The sequence below is a fragment of the Citrus sinensis genome, chromosome 2 (assembly GCF_022201045.2).
Source record: "Citrus sinensis cultivar Valencia sweet orange chromosome 2, DVS_A1.0, whole genome shotgun sequence".
In the NCBI taxonomy this organism is placed as follows: domain Eukaryota; kingdom Viridiplantae; phylum Streptophyta; class Magnoliopsida; order Sapindales; family Rutaceae; genus Citrus; species Citrus sinensis.
The window spans coordinates 25,371,437-25,392,929 of NC_068557.1; the positions used below are offsets into that span (position 1 = coordinate 25,371,437).

General features: G+C 34.7%; 5 protein-coding genes across 12 annotated transcripts; 4 read left to right on the plus strand and 1 right to left on the minus strand.

Annotated features, from left to right (window-relative positions):
• The first annotated feature begins 774 nt into the window (after positions 1 to 774).
• On the plus strand, positions 775 to 4,738 carry LOC102608277 (uncharacterized). 2 transcript variants are annotated; one of them, XM_006468690.4, is made up of 12 exons: positions 775 to 941; positions 1,033 to 1,131; positions 1,244 to 1,328; positions 1,768 to 1,837; positions 2,205 to 2,265; positions 2,350 to 2,403; positions 2,715 to 2,871; positions 2,960 to 3,056; positions 3,414 to 3,523; positions 3,930 to 4,036; positions 4,134 to 4,244; positions 4,332 to 4,738. In XM_006468690.4, exons 1-12 carry the CDS (start codon positions 852 to 854, stop codon positions 4,446 to 4,448), a joined length of 1,158 nt encoding a protein of 385 aa, XP_006468753.1. In that variant the 5' UTR covers positions 775 to 851; the 3' UTR covers positions 4,449 to 4,738. The 2 variants fall into 2 exon arrangements, with proteins under 2 accessions (XP_006468753.1, XP_006468754.1); XM_006468691.3 differs by having other exon boundaries at positions 927 to 941; positions 1,033 to 1,145.
• Positions 4,739 to 12,436: 7,698 nt separating this feature from the next.
• Positions 12,437 to 15,050, plus strand: LOC107175605 (transcription factor PHYTOCHROME INTERACTING FACTOR-LIKE 15-like). 6 transcript variants are annotated; one of them, XR_003063702.2, is made up of 7 exons: positions 12,437 to 13,077; positions 13,152 to 13,241; positions 13,330 to 13,395; positions 13,790 to 13,855; positions 13,954 to 14,392; positions 14,489 to 14,536; positions 14,613 to 15,050. XR_003063702.2 is itself a non-coding variant. In XM_025094589.2 (5 exons), the coding sequence occupies exons 1-5, from the start codon at positions 12,736 to 12,738 to the stop codon at positions 14,269 to 14,271; spliced, it is 882 nt and encodes a 293-aa protein (XP_024950357.1). In that variant the 5' UTR covers positions 12,437 to 12,735; the 3' UTR covers positions 14,272 to 15,050. The 6 variants fall into 6 exon arrangements, 2 of the variants coding, with proteins under 2 accessions (XP_024950357.1, XP_052291524.1); XR_003063701.2 differs by having other exon boundaries at positions 13,954 to 14,536; XR_008052615.1 differs by having other exon boundaries at positions 14,489 to 15,050.
• A 216-nt stretch (positions 15,051 to 15,266) lies between these two features.
• On the minus strand, positions 15,267 to 16,652 carry LOC102628594 (reticulon-like protein B14). 2 transcript variants are annotated; one of them, XM_006469029.4, is made up of 5 exons: positions 16,292 to 16,652; positions 15,996 to 16,176; positions 15,770 to 15,899; positions 15,606 to 15,675; positions 15,267 to 15,518 (listed from the first exon to the last, which is right to left on the minus strand). In XM_006469029.4, the coding sequence occupies exons 1-5, from the start codon at positions 16,350 to 16,352 to the stop codon at positions 15,349 to 15,351; spliced, it is 612 nt and encodes a 203-aa protein (XP_006469092.1). In that variant the 5' UTR covers positions 16,353 to 16,652; the 3' UTR covers positions 15,267 to 15,348. The 2 variants fall into 2 exon arrangements, with proteins under 2 accessions (XP_006469092.1, XP_024950011.1); XM_025094243.2 differs by having other exon boundaries at positions 15,267 to 15,675.
• Positions 16,653 to 16,789: 137 nt separating this feature from the next.
• On the plus strand, positions 16,790 to 18,336 carry LOC102608086 (DNA-directed RNA polymerases II, IV and V subunit 12). The gene is made up of 3 exons (XM_025094251.2): positions 16,790 to 16,957; positions 17,062 to 17,154; positions 18,036 to 18,336. The coding sequence occupies exons 1-3, from the start codon at positions 16,918 to 16,920 to the stop codon at positions 18,056 to 18,058; spliced, it is 156 nt and encodes a 51-aa protein (XP_024950019.1). The 5' UTR covers positions 16,790 to 16,917; the 3' UTR covers positions 18,059 to 18,336.
• A 1,934-nt stretch (positions 18,337 to 20,270) lies between these two features.
• On the plus strand, positions 20,271 to 20,797 carry LOC102607790 (non-specific lipid-transfer protein 2). The gene has a single exon (XM_006468689.4). The coding sequence runs from the start codon at positions 20,331 to 20,333 to the stop codon at positions 20,610 to 20,612; it is 282 nt and encodes a 93-aa protein (XP_006468752.1). The 5' UTR covers positions 20,271 to 20,330; the 3' UTR covers positions 20,613 to 20,797.
• Positions 20,798 to 21,493: the final 696 nt, after the last annotated feature.

Consider the following 21,493-nt stretch of genomic DNA (forward strand, 5'->3'; position numbering starts at 1 on the left):
TCAGTTGTTATGATCTTATGACTTGAAAAGTTAATGTTCTTGTGGGGGGCGTGTGTATTTATAATTTTGAATAATATTTTTGACAAAATCAATGAAAATATTATCAGATTTTTTTACTTAAAAACAGTCAAATAAAATCACTTTTAACTAAAAAATTACAACTACAGATGTCTTCCAAGCACTTAACAACTATAATCCTTTAAGTCTTCAATAGTAATACCAAACATACCTAACACCTCTCTAAGCATACTAGTTGAGTTGTGGTAATCGAATTCGTAAAGAAAAAAATATATTATGAAATATAAGTGTACGAGGATTCTATATTTTTAAAATCTTACGAGAAATATAAAAGGTATGATTATAAGTAAGACTTTTCATTATTAGTTGTGTTGTCATAATTGTATTGTTGCCACCAAATTGTAAGATAATATTTATCAAATTTAATCTAGTTCAATGCGACTATAATAAATTTGATCAAATTTAATGTTATTTGAAGTAGTGTAATAAGTATACATAATTTTTTCTCCAATGTTTTCATTCCAGAAACTGACGAGGGAAATTTATTTGTGAGATGATCAATTTTGTAATATGTAAATTTATCTAGTGTCATCTCATTACTCGGGAATATTTTTTGAAAAAAAGGTAATTCGTAATTGAATAATAATAATAATAATTAGACTTTTTAAATAATATCATAATTTCTAAAATTATTTTATCACTCCGCTGTTAAAAATGATCAAATTTTAATATCATGGTTGACAAAACGACACCGTTCAGATCGTTATCCAGTTGACTACATTCGATATACCGTGCTGCTAAACGACGAGCCGAGAGCAAACTGCAAAGCGAAAATGACGGACGCTTGCATCCGAGGTGTCGTGGAAGCCATACACGCTAGCCCCACTCAAGCCGTCGTCTACATCGCCGGCGGCGCATCTCAGGTCACATTTCTTTCTCACACTTTTTGTTAACACTAATTAGCGTATTAATTAAAAACTAATATTATATTGAGTAATTGAAAATTGTGATCAGGCTTTAGGAATGTTAATGTCAATTCCGGGAGCAACAAACACTGTGCTTGAAGCAGTGGTACCGTACTCCAGAATGTCCATGATTCAATTACTCGGCCAGGTTCATTGATTTTGGTCTGTCTGAATCTGATTAACATAATTGTAGCGACGAATTTGAGTTAATTCGTTTGGTATGCGTTAAAAATAATTATTTGATTAATTAAATGTTGCAGATTCCAAATCAGTTTTGTAGTCAACAAACTGCTGTTAATATGGCTTTGTTAGCTTATAATCGGGCACTTAAGCTCTCTAGACCAGGTTTTAACTCAGCTCTCTCACTCTGTTTCACAGGCTACTTAATTGCTAGCTTATATTTAGATTGTGTGGCGATATGAACTGTCAATAGCTCATGCTTTATGGCCTTTTTTTAGCCAGAGTATTTGTGAAATTCTATCTGTTGTGTGTGCATTAATTTAAGCTATGGCGACCTTTGCTGCTACAGACAAATGTTTAAATATATACTCCGTTTATAAGAAACTTGATCAAAATCTTGGTGAGAGTAGTATTATTCATGTTTTAGTCATGTTATTGTCACTACTGATCCTTTTATAATTTTATGAAAAGAAACAAGTTAACTAATATGCAGAACATCTGCATGCGCAGATAGACACATTTGTTTATTGATGTTGATTTATAAAAGTTGTGGCAATGGGAATTGTTACCTGACCCCATCTCCTTTTTTTTGTTTTCGGAATAGGTGCCCCTGTTCTTGGTGTGGGCTTTACTGGTGCTTTAGCCAGCACTCATCCAAAACTTGGAGACCACAGGTATTATTATTTGAATTCTTCACTTTATACGAGATGTTCCTTTACAACTATAAATAGATAGAACACTTTGTTAGATATTTTTAGAATCTAGATTTGAGCCCTTTGTTTGTATGAACAATATACTTAGATAATATTATTTTTTGTTTCTTGATTTCTAGACTGCAGCAATTTATGCTGCTGGTCATATACAATTGATGCTGGAATGTAGGTTGAGTTCATCAACTATAGAAGATGGGCATCAGTATTTGAAATAGCTTTCATGCATACTTCCCATTATGTGATTGGAGAATTTTTTGGGGTTGTTGAAAGCTGTTTTTCATGGCTATCCTCAGACTTGTTGAACATCTTGTTTCTTTGGCATGCATAGGTTCCACTTGTCTACAAGAACGTCTGACAGACTATGGGTATCTACAGTTACCTTGTCAAAGGTGAGGCAACAATTTGATTTGGTTTTGGGTTCAATTGTTAGTGTTTTAATTTTCATTCATATTTTGTTTGCTGAACAAATTTAGGGTTTGCGAACTCGAGAGCAAGAAGATAAGGTTTCAAGTCATCTTTTACTCAAGGTATGAGATGAAAGATTGAGGATGATTATAACCTTTGGTGCTGTTAAACTGTTGCATATTTTTCAGTGGAACCATTAGATTTATATTTTCGTTTCTTCTGTCCAATTATTGTTAATAAAGTTAAAGCACATTGAAGATCTGAAAATGTTAAAAAAAAAATCTGTTTGATGAACCAACAGCAATTATTTCATTTTATTGTGGTGCATCTCAAATGTCAATTCATTATGTATTTTTTTTTTAAATTTTTTTTTGAAGGCATTGTTTCCTATGTTGAACATCTTAATTAATTTGTTTTTTATTTTTTGGTTCAGGCAATGGCAAGTGCTTGCAAAGTTCCAGCAACATTTAACTCCGAGTTGACTGACTCTGAAACAGTCGATGAATGTGAGCAGCAGTTCAGTGAAGATCAAGAACTAGAACAGATTATAAATGGGGAGATATGCTTTAAGGTCTATCCATTTTTGAATGGTATGGTTTAACCTTTGAATGAAACCCAGTTATAGTATTACATTCAGTTTTATTTTATTTCCTATTGTCTATTGACTGCTTTCTGCAGAGACACAAGTGTTCAATGAAGAAAGGAAAATAATACTGTCTGGTTCTTTTAATCCGTTACACGATGGTCACCTCAAGCTTTTGGAAGTTGCGACTAGGTATATCAATAAGTTTCTATTATCATTCACGTTTGATTTGTTTTCCACATCAGTCATCTTCTAGACATTCATGTTTCTGTTTGTCAGCTACTGATGTTCCATGATCAGTCATTTCTTTTTCCTTAGAAGGCTTTGTTAACTAGTAATATATATAGATATCTTGTTCTAGATTAGTCATCCCCTGTAGACTAGCCTTCAGCTGCTATTGTCATCAGTTGCCTGATTTTCTAGATTCTTACAGTTTTCTCTAATGGGTTTTACATCTGCATGGCATTCCTGTCATATAATATTTCATAATACATTGTGGAATAATGTTGTTTATGAAGTACCTTTCGTCCATGATTGATATTTGTGTAGAATTTGTGGCAATGGCTACCCATGCTTTGAGTTATCAGCAGTCAATGCTGACAAACCTCCATTATCAGTTTCTCAAATCAAAGATCGTGTGAAGCAATTTGAAAAAGTTGGTGAGGCTAATTACTTGTAATTGTGTATCATTCTTTTTCCTGTATGTTTGATGTTGATTTGTGAATAATGCGTGTTTCCTGGTCATCTGGGCATATAAAACCATGTGTTGTACCCTACTAATCTGGCATTCTGGCGTTGTGATTGAAAACTGATCTTCTTAAAGATTTAAACTTCATTCATATATTGTGGAAATTCAATGTAATTATAACCCTTTATTTCTTTTTGTTATGAATATATGTTTTTCAACTCTTCATGTTATCTATTATTAAATGTACTTTGATACCAACTTATAATCATAACTGTAATCTCACTCGTATCATTGAATTTGTTTTTTAGAAGCCATTTTAGATACTAATTTGATCAATATTTTCCCAACACATTAATGATTTCTGTTTTGATTTGCAGGAATGACTGTGATTATTTCAAATCAGCCTTATTTTTATAAGAAAGCTGAATTTTTTCCTGGCAGTGCTTTTGTAATTGGCGCAGACACAGCAGCGAGGCTAATAGATGTATGGAACTTCAAATCTTTTAAAAATAATTTTGCTCAAATTATATTATTCATAATAAACTAGCTGAATTTTAAGCTTGGTTCTATCGCCGTTCTAGCCCAAGTATTATGATGGGGACCCTGGAAAGATGGTGGAGGTACTGAGTGGATGCAAAAGAACTGGATGCACTTTCATTGTGGCTGGCCGTAATATTGATGGCGTTTTCAAGGTGTGTACCTGAAACACATGCTCCTATTTCATGCTTGATTTGTTTGTCCTGAAATCTCTTCAATGCCATCAAATGACTTTTCTGCAGGTTCTTGAAGATTTTGACATTCCAGAGGTGGTACGAGACATTTTTGTCTCCATACCAGTAGAAGAGTTCCGCATGGATATATCCTCTACTGAGATAAGGAAGCGCGGTGGAATGTAAAATCCCGCAGTAGCTACATTATTCAAACAGGACATAATTCTTCCTAGCAATCATTGATTAGGGACTACATGTCTCCAAGGAAGATTCTATATATAATACACAACACACACAAGTTGACAGAGATCGCAACAAAACCTTAACAAAAAAATCAAAAAAAGCCTATAGAATTTTTCAGCCGTGTAATTTTATCTGCCATTGCTAGTTCTGCTCTATGAGTGTATTGGTGGGAAATTTGCTTGAGCAACTAATTTGAGTGAATATATCTGTATTTTTATCTTGTGCACTATTAATTGCAATTCGTCAAATTGTTCTTTTATGCCATGTTACTTTGTCGCATTAGGAGGGTGACATCTTGTATTTAAAAAGTCTGTTTGAATTTGAGATGCCTTGTATTGTAAGTATGAAACAGTTAGGCTTTCAAAATTAGGTTGAAACGAAATGGTTAAAAATGGTTTTTGCTGCAATCTACAGATTTATTACAATATAAGGTCTACTAAAAAGTTAGATTCATACATTTTACAGTGAAGTCTAGAGTTCTAAATTTACCTCTATTCCACAGCTTGTGGAAGAGGGGAAAGTGCATTAGTCCATCATAGGACTACAAGCTCGCTGCTTTAATTCTAGAAATGCCTTTTTTCAGCCATGCGAGGTTTCTTTTAATGGGTAAACGTTCATTTAGTCCTTATATTTTAAACTTAGTATCCGTTTAGTCTCTATCTTTTTAAAAATACCTCAAACAATTCCTACCATTAAATTATTGACACTCTTGTCATTATCTTCAACTTATTTTTACAATATTACCCTATTATAATATTTTTTTAGACATTATTAAAAGAAAAAAATAAATTACTAGTTTAACACTAAAAAATAAAATGAAATAAAATAAATATGTTAATTTTTGTGGAACACTCTCTTGAGTTAAAATATTAATTTTTCTAAAAAAATTGATAATGTAATTTTTTACCATATTAATTTTTTAGACATACGTGAGCTTCCCTAAAAATTAATATATACTTTTTTTGAGTTTAATTTAATAATTTAATTTTTTATTAATATCCAAAAAAGAAATATTATTGTAAGAGTATAATATTGTAAAAGTAAGTTAAAAAGAATAAAAAAAATAATGACATGAGTGTTAATATTTAACAACAGGGATATTTTGAGATATTTTAAAAAATATAAAGATTAAATAGACACTAACCATATAATATAAGAACTAAATAAATTTTTACCCTCTTTTAATTAAAGTATAGGGGTTTCCTTTTTGAAGAGACTTTTACAAAAAGGAAACCTTTTGAACTAATAATTAATTGGTGAAATTTGACTGTTCACTTTTGCAACAAAACAAACTTGCAAATTGTCAATCCACCGCTGATGAGAAAGGAAAAGGGATAAGAAATTGCTGGCTGTGATCAATTCCCCTTATCAACACAGTTAAATGTGACTATACTCTTATCCGAATACTGTTAAATTAACTAATCTAATGAGAAATTGAAGAAGCGATTGCGGCGATGGCAATTTGTTTCGGCACCTATTGCATTAACTGAATCGACGACTACAATTAATGTTTCAATTTTGTGCTCAATCAAAAGTCTGCAAGATTGCTCAAAGCTTGAAAGAAAGAAAGCTAAACTTACATTACTACTGGTCTTGGAGATGCTGAGTGTTCTATACATGCAATGAAAGCTGGTATATCAAAGAGACTCAGCCCCCGCAGGCGGCGCCGCAGCCGGCAACACAAGTGGAGCCGCCATAACCATCTGCATGGGTGGTAGAGTCTTTGTCTTTGGATGCACCACCACCACCTGCACAGGAGAAAACAATAGCTGAAATGACCGAGAGACTAACTAATGCTGCCCAAATAAGCAAAACTACTGCACTGCTTCCTCCTTCGTCCCCTCGTGTAGTGATTTCTCTCAAATATTCCCTCACCATTTTTGTTTATTTATATAGCTATTAGCTTCTCCCTCTCTCTTTCCTTCTCTTTTGAAGAATTAATATATATAGAAACTATTATGACTCTGGGGGGATAAAGAATATAAATGTGAGTGGTGGTTTTTTTTCCTTTTTAACTTTTTTTTTTTTTAAATCAAAGACTAGAGGTTGATTTTTTATTTTTTTCTCTTTCAGTTGAGGCAATTTTTCAATAGAGTCTTCTTATATTTGGTCTCCAATTCATAATTTACCGTTTCAAAATATGAAGGGCTACTACTTAATTATGGTGGAGTGCTTGTGTAGCTTTAATATTAAGTGGAATATTCACAATGGACAATATCGGATTTGTGTTGTAAAGCCATAAAGGGGAAGGGGTGACCATTCCAGGCTATAAATCTTATCCAATTGGAGCCAGCTTTGTTGACAAAAAGTTTTTTTTTTTTTTTTTGATATGGACAAAAAGTTGCATATGAAAAAGAAAACCAAAAAGTGGCAGAAGAGAGAAACAAAGGTCTCATTTCATAAGAGATCCGCCATTATTGCAACTTGTCATGGTCTTATTTGCTAACTTTATTTCCTCTCTGCCATGTTCTTAATGTCCTTGATGTAGGGTGTTCGCGGATCGGATTTTACGGATTAGACATCAATCCATATCCGATCCATAATTTTACGAATTATAATTTTTTAATTCAATTCAATTTACGGATTGATAAAATTAAATCTAAATCCAATCCATACATATGCAGATCGGATGCAGATTTGACTCAATCCATATCCAATCGACCATTTTATGCATTAGTTTTTGAATTAAAAATTTTTAGTTCTCTCCAACTAATGAAATAAAAAAATCTAATATAAAAATAATTTTGCTACCAATTAAATTTAAAATTGAATAAAATTTAAATAAATTAATTATTTAAATAAAGCTAAAATAATACATTCAAAGTTTCAAAATATAACGCATCGAGACTAATTATTCAAATAAAGCTATAATAATACGTTCAAAGTTTCAAAATATAACACATCAAGCTTAATTGTTCAAATAAAGTTACAATAATATGTTAATATAACACCGAAATTAATTGTTCAAATAAAACCACAATTAATTGAAATGGCAAACCTTCGGAAACCAAACACAGTCTGATCTTTCACCAGGGCTGTTGCACCTGTCGAAAAGTGGTGATTATGGAGCCGTCCACGATGGGAATCAGGAGAAGCCGTACGGGTGGCGATCTTGAAGGTTGTGATAGTGAAATTGTTCAGCTGGAACCAGTGAATGTGAAGTGACTCGATGGACTTGGGAAAGAAGATGGCTTGCTCTCGCCGGAATCGCGTGGCCGATGTTCTTCAAATCCGTGTCGAGAGTGTATCCAACCAATATTGAGTGTTGCTAGTGTGTGTGACGATGGAGAAGCTTAAGGTTTTTTGTTTGCAAATTGTTGGTGACTTGACGTTATGTTACTTTGCTTTTGAGTGACTTTGCAAATTGTTGGTGACTTGGCGTTATGTTACTTTGCTTTTGCTAGTGCATGTGACTTTACTTTTATTTTGTTTTACAATTTTTACAAGTTATATTTGTATATTATTATTGAGTAATGGTTAAGATATGTTATAGTGCTTATGTAACTATGTAATGTCACATTTATAATTTTTTTAATTAAATTTATAATAAATTTTTAATTATATATATATATATATATTTTTTTTTTTTGCGGATTCACGGATTGGATTTATACGGATCGGATTGAGCGGATCGGATTGGATTCTGAACACCCCTACCTTGATGCATGAAACCTCGGTTGATAAATAATTTAAAAGACATGGAGATTGAGTACTTGAGTTTTCATTGTCATGCTTAGAGAAGCTCAAAGTTGATCCATTAAGGCTTTTCATGTTTTTTTCACTAGTTTTTTTTTTTATTTTTAATTTTTCAACAACGCGAGCTTTAATAAAGCAAATAAAACATCAAGCGCTACCCTTGACAACAGCATAACAGTAACACCTAGAGGGGACACGCGAACGCTTAAAAGCAGATGAGTTAATATACAAAAGAAAAAGACCATTGACAGAACCAATAATTTAGAAAACCAATAGTCTCATTAGATAAAAAAAATTACAAATTCAGTTGGAGAAACGTCGCCCCAGGTGCGATAAAAACAAATAAAGCCCAGATTAGCAAGAGCATTCGCTACCCATTGCTTTCACGACAGACATATGGGAAAATCTGAATCACATCTAACTAACAAGTTGACAACACTAATCCATCTATTATGTACACTCTCAACCCAAATATTAGACACCCACAAGCTCCAACTTCCTCGTTAGCCATAACTCCTAAAGGCACCTGGATTTTTTTTTTTAAAAAAAAAAAAAAATTCCCAAAGGCATTGTCCCCAAGGCCTAACAAATAATTTTTAAATAGTTTTAATTAGATGGCCATCTAAAGTTTACATTTCAGAGATAGTGTAAAGTTCAAAAATTAATTTATACTTTACCAACCTCATTCCTTTAAACGAAAAAATTCAGCATGCGGGAAAAAAAAAAAAAAAAACTCCATGAAAGTTAGTTATTAAAGACTACACCCCATTGTCGGGGTTTCCTTTCGAAATACCATCTGAATTTGCGTTGACCAACCGATTAGAGGATGGCACTTGTTAAGAATATAAACTTTTGAAGCTCGGCCAAAAGAGTCCGGCACCCCAAGAGGCGGGAGGCAAAAAGATAATGAAATGTTTCTTCACAATTAGGAGTTGGGCAGAAAGAACATGGATATTGAATCTATGAAAATGCCTCCTCTCAATTGATTATTAGCTTAATTTGTAACAGACATCATAGCGAAATGGAGAATTTGGCGGGATGAAGAGCTTATTCACTAATTGTTTGTGGCCAACAGGATCCATTAAATTATACGGGTCATCAGAAGGGTTCATGAAATCATGATTTATGGGGTTCAACTTCGACACGAATGGGCGTAGTCACTATAGGATCAGGTGGGGCACAGCCCTTAGCCACTATAGGCAGGGGTTATATTAATGGTTGTGAATGAAGAAATTCAAATATCAACTTTAGTAATCAACTTATTACTTTACAAGTATTTTTTTTATATCATGATATCTTATACTCTACTAATTGTATTTAAAATACACACACACATACATATATACCAACTTATAATTGTGAGGTAAGCTAAGACTCGAAGCTATTCCTTAATAATAATCTAACACATATTGGTTGTCTCTGGGCTACGAGCATTGTGACTTGACTTAATTTACTAGTTTTGATGCTATGTTAATTTTTTAACTGTCTCTGAAGTAACAACATCAAAGTTTTGGCAACTACAGGGCAATGTATATGTAGTACGTAAAACACATTCGTTAACCGAGAGAAGTGTTTTCTTTTCTTTCCTATCTTTTTAAATTAAAAAGTTAAAAATAAAAAACTAAAATATAAACTAAATCACATAAAATGTCGCCTTTAAGACCGTACAGATTGAACCGACAAAAAAAAAATGCAACTGACACAACCTTAGCAAGTTAGCAAGTTGATGAGTGACCTTTTACTAGTTAACATACATAGGAAATTCCTTAAACATAACTCAAAACTAAGGGCGTGAATAGCAAAAGTAACTTTCTCAAACATCTACGATGAGGTAAGCAATGCATAAAATTGATGGAGCAGAGACAAATCAAGTTGAGGGATTCATCAATGTGTGTGTATGGTTCGATTTCCTATATGAACTGTAATACAGGGCTTTCCAGCGTAAGCCGCCAATACTCGCTAACCAAACCCTCACCAAGAGGAAACGAGCAAGTACTAGCTTTTGTGCTTTCATTTCCAAGAATTAAATTTAGAAAGTCCCGCGTCCCTTATATAAGATACAATTAGTCTAATCCAATTTCCCCTTCTCGTCTCTTATTTTACTAAGTAAACTCACATATATTACATGATACTCGATTTTAAAATTTAGGTCATGATAACTGTATCGTTAATTAATGGAACTAATCTTAACTTTAATTTTTCCGTTTAAATTTGAGATTTTTTTACTTAAATTATGAAACAAACACAAAAATTGGTATTTCCCAATAGATTCGAGTTTCTTTTAACAGGATTTAAGTGGGATATCTTACCCAGAAAAATCTTTGAAGTTTCAGGCACGCAAAACTAAGAACACAAATTAATTAAAATGGTAAATTAAAGGGTAAGCACTAAATCCAAATTCATTAATTGTTTCTGAAACAAGGAATGGTGGCGTGCTTTCTTTGTCGGCAACAATGAAACAAAGAGCTGGCAAATTGACGCGACCATTACAATAACGAACATGCATGGAAGAGTATATATGTCAGGAGAACAGAAGCAATCTTCACCTCGAGGGAGGATTGCATTAGAATTTATTTATTTATTTATATGTTAAAGTGTAGAATAAGGACAAAAATCGATTTCATGGGGATTGGGATGAGTCGGATGAGAGTATATAACTAAGCCCAATTTTATTAAGAATTTGACGATTAATTTTTTTATTTTTTACCTTGTTCTTAAAAAAATTAATCTCAATCACATTTTTTTATTTATAGTGGACCCTAAACTCATAGAGAATTTTATCATCCTTCATTATGAAAAGGAAAAATGGAGTCGGAGATATCAATGTCATAAAAATGAAATTCAAAATAATAATTGGTGAAAATTCACACATCGTACGACTAAATTCATGATGATCATATGCTAATTATAATGCAACAATAGCGTTGATCAAAAGTTTTTTGCCCTCGCCAAATCTAATGACAGGGTCCCAATTTTGAGAAATATTTGATGTTTTGCTCAAGTCAAAATTCAAGTGAAATTTCTTCTTTGGTAGGAAACTCGAAAAAGGTAAGAGTAACAGAAATGTGCAGCAGCAATGGAAATACAACTACCGCCCAAGGATTGGATGAGAACCTTACAGTGTCAACCACTCCAGAAACGAACAACGAAGCATGGAACACTAAAAGAGTTGGATGAATCAAGCTCGCGCCAACCTGGAAAAGGAATTTAGTAATAACGATGAGTTGATACAATTGAAATTGCACCGCATGCCTTGCCTGCGAAAAGCAAAAAAGTTTCTTTGAGCAGATTAACATGCATGAGATCAAGAAAACTCACATATTTGTCTGCTCCAAAGGTCAAGATAACAGTCTTGTACCTGGTTTAATTTCTACTGTTGCTCCCAATCCAACAATTTAACTACAGATCATCTGAAGCATTTATTTGATCTATTTATCAGAATTAGACGTGTCTTGTGACTCGAATCCTTAGAAGTATTAGGCCGAATCAGGGCTATGAATAGCAAATAACCACACTCTGCCTTGAAGTAAAAAAACACTTAGTTGTTTTGGTCCAAGAACATACAACATCAAGGTTTGCCGCCCAAAAAAATAAAAAGAAAAAGAAAAATAAATCAACAACGTAAAGTGAGCAAGATGATAAGATAGTTTAACGGAAAATTAAATGGAGTTACTACTAGCACATCCAGAAAATTAAGATTTGGGTCATCTAATTTCACGGAGGGAATTTTCAAGTTTAGTCAACTTTAGACGATAATAAATCATATTATATCATCTATCTATGGCCTAATCTAAACTTGAACCTGGCATAAACTTCAGCCACAAACGAGGTTCAAGGTCATTATGACTTGACGTAAAATGCTAAAAGTTTAACATATAATAATATAATGTGAACTCAAAGATGGATGAACAGAAAAAGGAGAGACATTTAATTGCTCGGCCATCATATTAACTAATTCGGCGTCTGACTTACCGTATTAAATTAAGCTTGAAGCACATGATAACTTGCCTGGTATGAGGGAGCCATAATTTCCGAATTAAGCTAGCTCCAAGTTGCCTCATCTGACGCTACCGATATATCCTAGTCAGAAGCAAACATCGACACGAGGCATCGATGTCTACGTGTAATGCCAAACATCCGACAGGTGTTTCACAAAACGGACAGGTTGTCCAGTGAATCTTCTCCCAGAAATAGGATTGTATATATTTTTCAGGAAAGTCCGATAGTTCAGAATTCCATGTTTGCAATGACAACTGTAGTAAAAAGACAATTTGACCCACTACCCCATATTAGCTGAAGTGTAACACCCCCTAAATTTAGTTCCAGGATATCTAGAACAGTAAAAAATCCTGACAGTTTTATAACATCACTTCCCAATGCTCCAAACGCCGTCACCTGATCGGCTGATTCCTGCTTCTTCGTTAACTAAAAACTGTTCATTTCTGAGAGCACATGTATATTTTGAAATTGTGCAGCTTCAGTTATACGTATTCCCCACCTTCATCTCTTCCTTTCACTTTGTTACTGTACTAACATGAACAACCAGGTACCTTGGAATTTTAGTGTCGCTAGTGGGGACAGCGAAAAAGGGCAATCCTCCCGAAATGAAAACAGTTTTGATTTTCTTGAATCTTCTGCCAGTCAGCTGCCAACTTCTTGGCATCAAACTTCCCATTCATTGGATACTGACGTGGATGACTTTTCAGACGTTTTCGGGAACTTAATGGACGTTGAGCTTTCTGCAGCATCATCTGCACATTTCCCTTCTAGCCTTGTATCAAAGTTGGAGACTAGCTCCTGTGAACATGATAAGGGTCAATCGAGTGGGATGGTGAAGAAACCCGATAAAATTGTTCTCCGAAAGTGTCTATGTGATGTAAGTTGTATAAACTGGTAGAGCTTTTTTAACCTTTTTCTTTCATTTTGTAATATATTTCAAATTGTCTGTAGGCAACAGAAATATCAGAAGGGATGGAGAGAAAGCCAGATAACCGTCCTAAAAGAACGCATTCAGCTGAAGTACATAATCAGTCTGAGAGGGTGAGATTGTGGAGAAAACTTCGTCTTTTACGGTACCTTTGTTTTCTCTTCCTTATTTCAATCATCATTTGTTTTGAAACTTCAACAGAGGAGAAGGGACCGGATCAACAAAAGGCTTAAAAGTTTGAAGGAATTAGTACCCAATTGCAACAAGGTAACAGCACCAACTCATTATTTCGCTTTACTTCTCCTTTTTTGGATTTTTTATTTGAACCAGAGCTTAGCAATTGTGGCACTCATAATTGATGAACTTAACAACAAAGTTCAGAATTAGCTGTTTATAGTTCAATATGTTTGATTCATAATTGGTCGGAGTTATGTAAAACAGAATCAAATGGATATAGAAGACTAGTGCTCGCTTCTGTAGGAACAAAATGAGAGTGTCATTATACTTGGTAGCTGTGATGCCACTCTACAGCAGATGCGGATTTAAAGCCTCAGCACCTCAATCCCGAACTTATACTTAGTATTTCAATAAGTGGCTTTTTAGCATTCTCTCAATTGTATTTGTAACCTACAGTCAACTAACTGAGTTTGCTTGTTTTCAGTCTGATAGAGCTTCTGTGCTGGATGATGCTGTTAATTATGTTAAAGCCTTAAGGCATCAACTTGAAGTAATCTCTTTTTTAATATTAATTATGTGTGTGTGTATATATGACTCACTTTCTTATAGAGCTAACATGCTGTTATTTATCATGTTAATGTACATAAGATGATGTCAGCTCAGGGAGGAGCCATATTCCAGTCTCCATTCATGTCACCAAGTGGGCATCAAAGTACAGAAGTTCCCCAGATTTCCCCAAATGTGCCCATTAGTCCAAAATTAGGAATGGGCAGTGGCATTGGGACCGGAATGGTTGACGTGTTGTTCAGCTGGTCATCCCGTGATATCATCGGCTCCCTCGGCCAGTCTGCATCCTTCATTAGCAGCAGGTGTAGGCTTGCCACTAATGCCTGCATCCAGAAATCTTGCAGTCTCTCAAATGCAAATGCCATGTGTTCGTTCACAACACTTGCGTCCATCTGTTGACACATCTGCTATGCCACCAAAGTTTGTTTTGGGTCGATACTCTCCTGCCTTTAACTTCTCAAATGAAGTAGAATCTAGTTCTAAAACAATGCCAGGCACTTCCAATGACCATCATCAACAGGTGCATATAAAGCTCTGTTCTCTAATAAATTCTTTTACTTCCACCTCTCAGTTTCTATTGATTTTTTTGGCTTTTTGATAGAGATTTTGTAAACAGGCTCTGCATTCATATCCTCAGCAAGGCCATTGAGCACTTGGTTTTTCTGTAATACATATTTTAATGCTCTTAATATGCAATAAGATTCTATGAATTTATCCTGAGTTCGAATTTAATTTTGCAGGATTATCGCCCATCTGGACATGGTTGCTTATGTAGTGTCTCAATTTTAACTTAAAAGCAGATTTGCAAGTCGTTTGAAATCTAGGACTCCGGATAGTTTGCCCTTGCTTTCACTTAACCAAGCATGTTTCTTGATTTGCACAATTTCCCATGTTCCAGTTCAACCATCCCCACACCTGGATCGAAGCTGAATCAGAGTATAATGCCAAAGTATCTCGAGATGTTAGCTATACAGCTAGAAGTTGGGTTGTTGAGGTTTTTGAAGTTAGTTGATTAAAGAAAGCTTGCTGTAGTTTGCATCATGGTTCATTTTCTTGGCTTTAAAATCTCAACTGAAACACCATTAAACTTACAAACTAAATCCAGCTTGATCATTGAAAATTCTAGGCTTTCATGAACAAACGACTCTGCATATTAGCTAAAATGTGACGTAGCATCGGCTTTGGCGTTTGTACATGGGAGTTATTTGATCTACTTGATAAAGAAAAAGAAAGAGAGAGAGAGAGAAAGAAAAACTCCTGTGAAATAAATAAAGTTTATGCAGAGGACTTGGAGGATGAAAAAAAAAAAAAAAAACTGAAAATATATTGGTTTAGAATTGTTATTCAGTAGTAGTTCCTCTTAGATGTAAAGCATTGTTGGAAAAATCATACAGAGTTGCAGACTACAGCCCTGGAGAAAGTTTTGGCACTTTTAACTCGTCAAGCTATTTCCAGGGTAATTACAAAATCCCTTGTTCACAGATACTTCTTTTCTTTAGCAGATGCCCTTGGAATCTTGTCAAGAACTTTGGAATTGAAATCGTTAAACAACCTCCACATGTCTTGAGTACTTTTAAAGGCAAGATAATCCACCTCCCCTTGAAATCGCAAATACAAAGCCGGTAGTGCTTCCAGGCACAGAAAGCCTTTGATTCCAGAAACAAAAACAAACGTTGAGGGTATAACAACAATACAACTGCGGCGGAATATGCAAGAAAGTTCCATCTTCTTACCGAAATATAGAAGACTTAGAGAGCTGACATATTCACCAACAATTGACAGAATCCATAGAGAAACCAGGGTCTGATTAAAAGCAAACAAGTGCTAGGGAAATTTTCCTTAAACCACAAGAAAAGCAAATACAAGAAATGAAACAGTGAAGGCAGGATTTTGATACCAGAATATAGAGCTTTAAATTCTCCCCACATGAAATATCATAGAATTTCGTCAGTAAACAGTTGACATTCGCAAACAGAGATGTGCATGTCCTATCCGACAGCCTGATTTCATCAACTGTGGGTGGACTCCTGAAGATCGTGAATATATTAATTTATTAGTAGTCCTCGACCCACAATTACTTAGTGAAATAGAATCACTAGTTGTCAAGTAGAAGATGGCTTTACATGGGGATTAGGCCGGCTGCTTTAGACCAGATGAAGAGGGTGATCATAATGAAACAGAGGAAGTAGCAGAGAAGAGTAATGAAATTGTACTCAAGAATCTCAAAAAGGAGCCATATAACCGTCACCACGACTAGGATTGCTGCTGATAAATTCCTGTTCTTCCATAATAGCATGTCTGCAACTGCAATATCAGACCATGGCATTATAAAATATAAAAAGTGATTTCTGAGTAACAAAAAAGATACTTATTTCGAATAAAATGGAAATAATTTACGGGAGACTGCATTCAAGATTACCAGTTCCTCCACCGAGGATATCATGGAGAGGCCTTTGAAGACCAAACAAACACCCGGACATAATTATGTTCAAATCAGTGTTACAATTTTTAACTGATGCCTTCACAACAATCTATCATATCAACTCCTCCTATATAAGGTGTTGTAATTCCAAGCTTTGAAGGAAAGAAACCAATTATATCAAGAAGAAAAGAATGGATTTGGCATGTATGTGAAGGTTGCATCACGTGCCCAAAATGAACAATAATAACTCACAATAGTTAGTTTATCCACGCATGTAGAGAATCAAAAAAGCATGCTCAAGAGATTAATTACCATTAATATTTTAGAAAGTGTTTTGAACATTTTAATTAATTTGAGTCATTTTCTGGGTATTAATGCTCGTGGGTTTAGCATGTCTGATTTTTATTAATTTTTTTGGGTTATTTATTAGCATTCGTGGGCTTTTGCCCCAAATCGCTAGTAACTGTTAAAACAGGCCCAATAGTTTCGACGACTTTCGTAGTCGACAAGAAAGGAAACAGACCCGCCACAAGTTCAATAAAAGGAAGATTCATCGTGCGCTAAAACCCTAGAAAGTTGTTTCTTTGACTTTGTTTGTGAATCTCTTGAACCTTGAAACTGCAATGGATCCTCAGCCAGAGCCAGTCAGCTACATCTGTGGAGGTACGTATTTCTTTCTAAACAATTACATTTTTTATTTTTTTATTTTTTTATTTTTTTGTTAGCAATTAAAACTCGATCATGATGCTTGTAACCGAAATTTGTAGATTGTGGAATGGAGAACACGCTTAAGCCAGGTGACGTCATCCAGTGCCGTGAATGCGGTTACCGTATCTTGTACAAGAAGCGCACCCGCCGAAGTAATTTTGTTTTTCTTCTTCTTTTTTTTCCTTGTTGATTTTCATCTTAAAAAAAAAAAAACAAAATTAGGGTTTTATTTCAAAGGCGAATGTCAGATATTTGAATGGTTGTTCTATGACTTTGGAATTTTAGGTATTTAGGAAAAAGCTATGGCTTGAATGATTTAATTAGTGGCAAATTTTGAAAGAGTAGTGGAGGTGGCTGTTTTCTTTTTAGTATGTGAAGGGAAGTTGCGGCAGCATTGTTGGCGGCAGTTCTCTAGCAGTTTGGTTCGCTATGTGGTGAATTAGGGCTTTCAAGAGTGTATTAATTGGATGTTCGTTAACGTTGTAATTGTTATGCATTGAATACATACCCGCAGGGCAAAATCGCGTTCTTGACATTATATAGAGGCAGGTTGTTCGGTCTTGTGAATATTGGGCATTTAGTTTAGGTTTCGTGTCTTTAGTGATTCTTCTTTAAGGAATAGTTGATGATACCTCCAATTTGCACAATAATGTTCTTTTAAGGATGGATGGCAAATAGCCTAAATGCATTTCACATTATCATATCAGCTTTGTTCTCACCTATCTTCTTTTTATTATTGGTTGAAGACATTGGAATAACAATGAAATTAAGCTTTTGTCTTAGTCGTTGTGCAAGTCCAGCTTTAGACAACCAAATTATTCTGCCTGGATCTAATCTTCTGGCACTTAGGTGAAAGAAAAGCTTTAATTACTTGTGATACTTTTTATTCATATGTTGCCAATCTGTGCTGCAATTATTAATAATTACCTCTTTCACTGGTACTGGTCTTGCATTTTTTTCCCTGTTCACCTGTCACATTGCATTGCTTAGTGATCAAACATTTGTTCTTATATGAGCATTTTTCTTCTTGCAGTTGTTCAATATGAGGCACGTTAATGGGGAGATGTGGGTGGAGAGCCAATGCCTATGAAGCATAACCAGCTGTCTTGCAAACTGCCAGTTTCGTTGTAGCTTCTCAGCAGTTCACTGTGGTTTGTGTGGTGATTTGTAGAATAGCTGTAATGAACATTCCATGATGCAAGTATGTTGTGTGTCGGGCACATATTGTTTCTAAAAGTTCATTGAAAGTAGATATAAACTGCAAAAATAGAAAGCTTGTTGTGTTTTAGTCGCCATAGACAAATATATGCTAACTCGTATGGGGTTTGATTTTCTGGTGCGGTGTCACTCCTCTCAATTCACGAAATCATGGAATAGAGTTTGTCATCATACAATAATGGTTAAAGATGTTAATAAAAAAACATGCCGAAGATATAATGAAGGGGATCTTTTGTCAGGATATGATCATTTCACCAGCATTGTGTATATTCTGAATAATTGTGAACCAGTATTTGTTACTGAAAGATCAGTAAATAGGAAGTCGACAAGTTAATTTTTTGTTTTTCCCAACAAGATAATTTTTGTTTTTTCCTAGCTATTTCATAAAAGAGTGTAGTACGTAGATTTTGATAAATACTTTTCAAATTTGAAATTCAATCTGAAACCTAAGAAAATAGCAATTGAAAAAATTATCACATCCATGGGGAACCCTTGGTCTCTAGGAATATCTGCGGTAACCAACTTGATCTCAAGGTTGAGGGATGCATTTAAACAAGTGGTTTCCATTTGTATATATCCCTTCGCTCAGATTTTAGTGAGCATGGAAAGGGTTAAGGGCTTGTTAGTTAAAGAGGAAGAAGAAGAAGAAAGGGTAGCATCAGGCATCAGTAATTGGTTTATCATATTGGTTGAATGCGTTATAATCAATAAGTGTTCACTGACTGAACCAGTTTACTTAATTGTAAATTTGTAATCGGTGGGCACGGTTGCATACTAATCTAGAGCGGCTTTCAAAGCCCAGCTGGCCCGTTTCGTTTAAAATCTTCGATGACGACTAGTGAGAGAAACAGGCTCTAATTTCGCCCCTTTTGGCACTAAGGCACTTCATCAGAAGTTTATTGCGGCTTTGGAATTGTTACTGAATGCTTTTAATTTTAGAAATAGTAAAGTGTGAAAGACAATGAAAATGTGAATTTAAAAAGTATATGAATAAACTTGACCTCGGTAAAATTTCAAGGGCGTGCTTTAGCAATATTTTTAAAGAAACGTGGGAGTGTTTATTGTAATTAGAGCCTCGTTACATCACATCACCGAAAGATGATTTGCTTAGCTTTGACTAACAAAATGGATTAACAATGAATTATTTGGTAAATCAAATGCTAGTTTGACATTTGCGTCCCGCTTTTGGCCCCAGTTTTGGGCACGCCAGTCATCAAAAAGTTGTTTGAATTGATCCTGTTTCAAACCACGCCAAGAAATTTTTGGGCTTAGCGATGGGGAGCTTAGACGTACATGTTTATGATTTTAAATCTTGAAACTAAGATAATTTTAAATTGGCTTAAAAGTAATCTAATTTCAATGATTCTGACTTAAATAAAACAAAATGAGAGAGACGACACACACCCCTCTAATCATGTTATGGAAGCATAAATCATGATAAGTACGTACGCTTTACATTAATTGTCCTTATGATCAATGCATGTGTACATACGTGAGTTACATGATAATATTCACAGCCCCATGTTATTTGGTAACTCAAACAACGTGCTATTCTTTTTTTAACTTTTAAAGATTTGGATTAGAAAAATAAAAGCGGAAATTATACCAACATCAGAATTCAGAAGCTTTAAGATTTGTCGCCATTGGTCCAATTGATTGCTATGATGATATCATGAGAATACGTATCATGGGTGCAAAGAAACATCAAGAAAAAATCAAATACAATTATTAGTGTCTAAATAACTGGAAGAACGAAGGTGAAAGATACAAGTATTGGGTATTATAATTAAAAGTGTCAAAAACTTAGGTTCCTAATATAGGCATTGTTGAAAGATAATGAAAACAAAGCCAAAAGAAATTAACCAAAGGGCGTGCTGGAGTCCCTGCCCCACGCACACCACAAATTCATTAAGTATGCTCACCGATCTTTGTGTTCTCAAACCTCCATGAAAATTTATGCATGCACTAACACTTTAATCATAATATCATATGATGAAAGAAAAGTGAACAATTCCCATGCGTCTCGTCTACTATAAATAGCTCGTTGATCTTCATCCAACTGCAGACTCATTTGGGCCAATTGGGTTATATTCAAGTGATCAAAATCACAATGAAGATTTCATATGCAGCAATTTGCATTGTGTTTGTTCTGCTTCTAAGTGAAGCAGAATTGTCTATGGGAGCCATGACTTGCAACCCGTTGGAGCTGAGCCCGTGTGCCAGTGCAATCACTGGTGCAAATGCCCCCTCGGCAATTTGTTGCAGCAAATTGAAGGAGCAAAGGATTTGCCTTTGCCAGTATATGAAGGATCCAAACTTGCGAAAGTTTGTAAACTCTCCTAATGCTAGAAAAGTTGCTACCGTTTGTGGCTCCCCTTTTCCCCGCTGCTAGGCATCTGATTTCATTTGGGTTCTTTTGCCAAGTACTACCTTGTCTGTTTAATGAGTTTGTGTCATGGGGTCACCCTGAATGTGGTTTTTGCCTTTTATTTTTCTTGTGTTGTACTTGCATTATATCGTTCAGTTATGTGTTCAGACTAATTATTATTAAGAGATAATAGAGCTTTGTTTGTCTGATATCTCAGTACCATTTATTTTTTGTTTTTTGGAGGTATTATGCCAAAGCATTTCCTCTTAGTTTCGGATGGACTTCTTTTGCTCTAATATTCTACAGTCGTTTAAAAAGAATGCTTTTCAAATTTCAACTATATATGGCAAAGACATTCTTAAAATGAATGAATTTATTTTATCAAAACAATATACTCAGATGTGTACATCCCCTCTTAGTGACCAGATTCTTCCCACGTACTCTTACAACGGACAAAGAATAAGTTTAAAACTTGCTCCTCCGTGTGTAGATCAAAGTTTCTCTTGCTAAATTATTGCAAGTTGATCATATTCTACTCTGAACTATTGAAAATCATAGTCAGTCAAGTGACACAAACCAAGGCACCCCAAGTAACGAAACAACTGAATCAGCATTATTGGTCGTTAAAAGAGGCAAAGCCAAAATAAACAAATTGGCATAATGGCTGGCAAAGCCCAACTCATATTTTTAATCGTATTTAAAGTTCATGAAAAATACCCGTGATATCTAATGGGTTATATGAAATAAAAAATCTCGTGCACTTCCCTACCGTTAATTGTTGACCTCTACAGGGCTGTATTGATTTATATTCCTGGCTTGCCCCTGCAGAAGCAAAATTGTACTTCCCTACACTTGCATCATCTAATATCGTTCTTGTATTCCGTTCCGCTCCTTGCAGAAGCAGA

What these genes read in the sequence shown, in the direction of transcription:
- LOC102608277 (XM_006468690.4), top strand. Translation starts at nt 852, where the DNA reads ATGACGGACGCTTGCATCCGAGGTGTCGTGGAAGCCATACACGCTAGC. An exon ending in CAAGTCATCTTTTACTCAAG is followed by an intron (nt 2,404 to 2,714) that starts GTATGAGATGAA and finishes TTTTTGGTTCAG; the next exon opens with GCAATGGCAAGTGCTTGCAA. An exon ending in GAAGCAATTTGAAAAAGTTG is followed by an intron (nt 3,524 to 3,929) that starts GTGAGGCTAATT and finishes TTTGATTTGCAG; the next exon opens with GAATGACTGTGATTATTTCA.
- LOC107175605 (XM_025094589.2), top strand. Translation starts at nt 12,736, where the DNA reads ATGAACAACCAGGTACCTTGGAATTTTAGTGTCGCTAGTGGGGACAGC. An exon ending in TCCGAAAGTGTCTATGTGAT is followed by an intron (nt 13,078 to 13,151) that starts GTAAGTTGTATA and finishes AATTGTCTGTAG; the next exon opens with GCAACAGAAATATCAGAAGG. An exon ending in TAGTACCCAATTGCAACAAG is followed by an intron (nt 13,396 to 13,789) that starts GTAACAGCACCA and finishes GCTTGTTTTCAG; the next exon opens with TCTGATAGAGCTTCTGTGCT.
- LOC102628594 (XM_025094243.2), bottom strand. Translation starts at nt 16,352, where the DNA reads ATGTCCGGGTGTTTGTTTGGTCTTCAAAGGCCTCTCCATGATATCCTC. An exon ending in TATCCTCGGTGGAGGAACTG is followed by an intron (nt 16,177 to 16,291) that starts GTAATCTTGAAT and finishes CTGATATTGCAG; the next exon opens with TTGCAGACATGCTATTATGG. An exon ending in GCAGCCGGCCTAATCCCCAT is followed by an intron (nt 15,900 to 15,995) that starts GTAAAGCCATCT and finishes CACGATCTTCAG; the next exon opens with GAGTCCACCCACAGTTGATG.
- LOC102608086 (XM_025094251.2), top strand. Translation starts at nt 16,918, where the DNA reads ATGGATCCTCAGCCAGAGCCAGTCAGCTACATCTGTGGAG. An exon ending in AGTCAGCTACATCTGTGGAG is followed by an intron (nt 16,958 to 17,061) that starts GTACGTATTTCT and finishes CGAAATTTGTAG; the next exon opens with ATTGTGGAATGGAGAACACG. An exon ending in CAAGAAGCGCACCCGCCGAA is followed by an intron (nt 17,155 to 18,035) that starts GTAATTTTGTTT and finishes TTCTTCTTGCAG; the next exon opens with TTGTTCAATATGAGGCACGT.
- LOC102607790 (XM_006468689.4), top strand. Translation starts at nt 20,331, where the DNA reads ATGAAGATTTCATATGCAGCAATTTGCATTGTGTTTGTTCTGCTTCTA.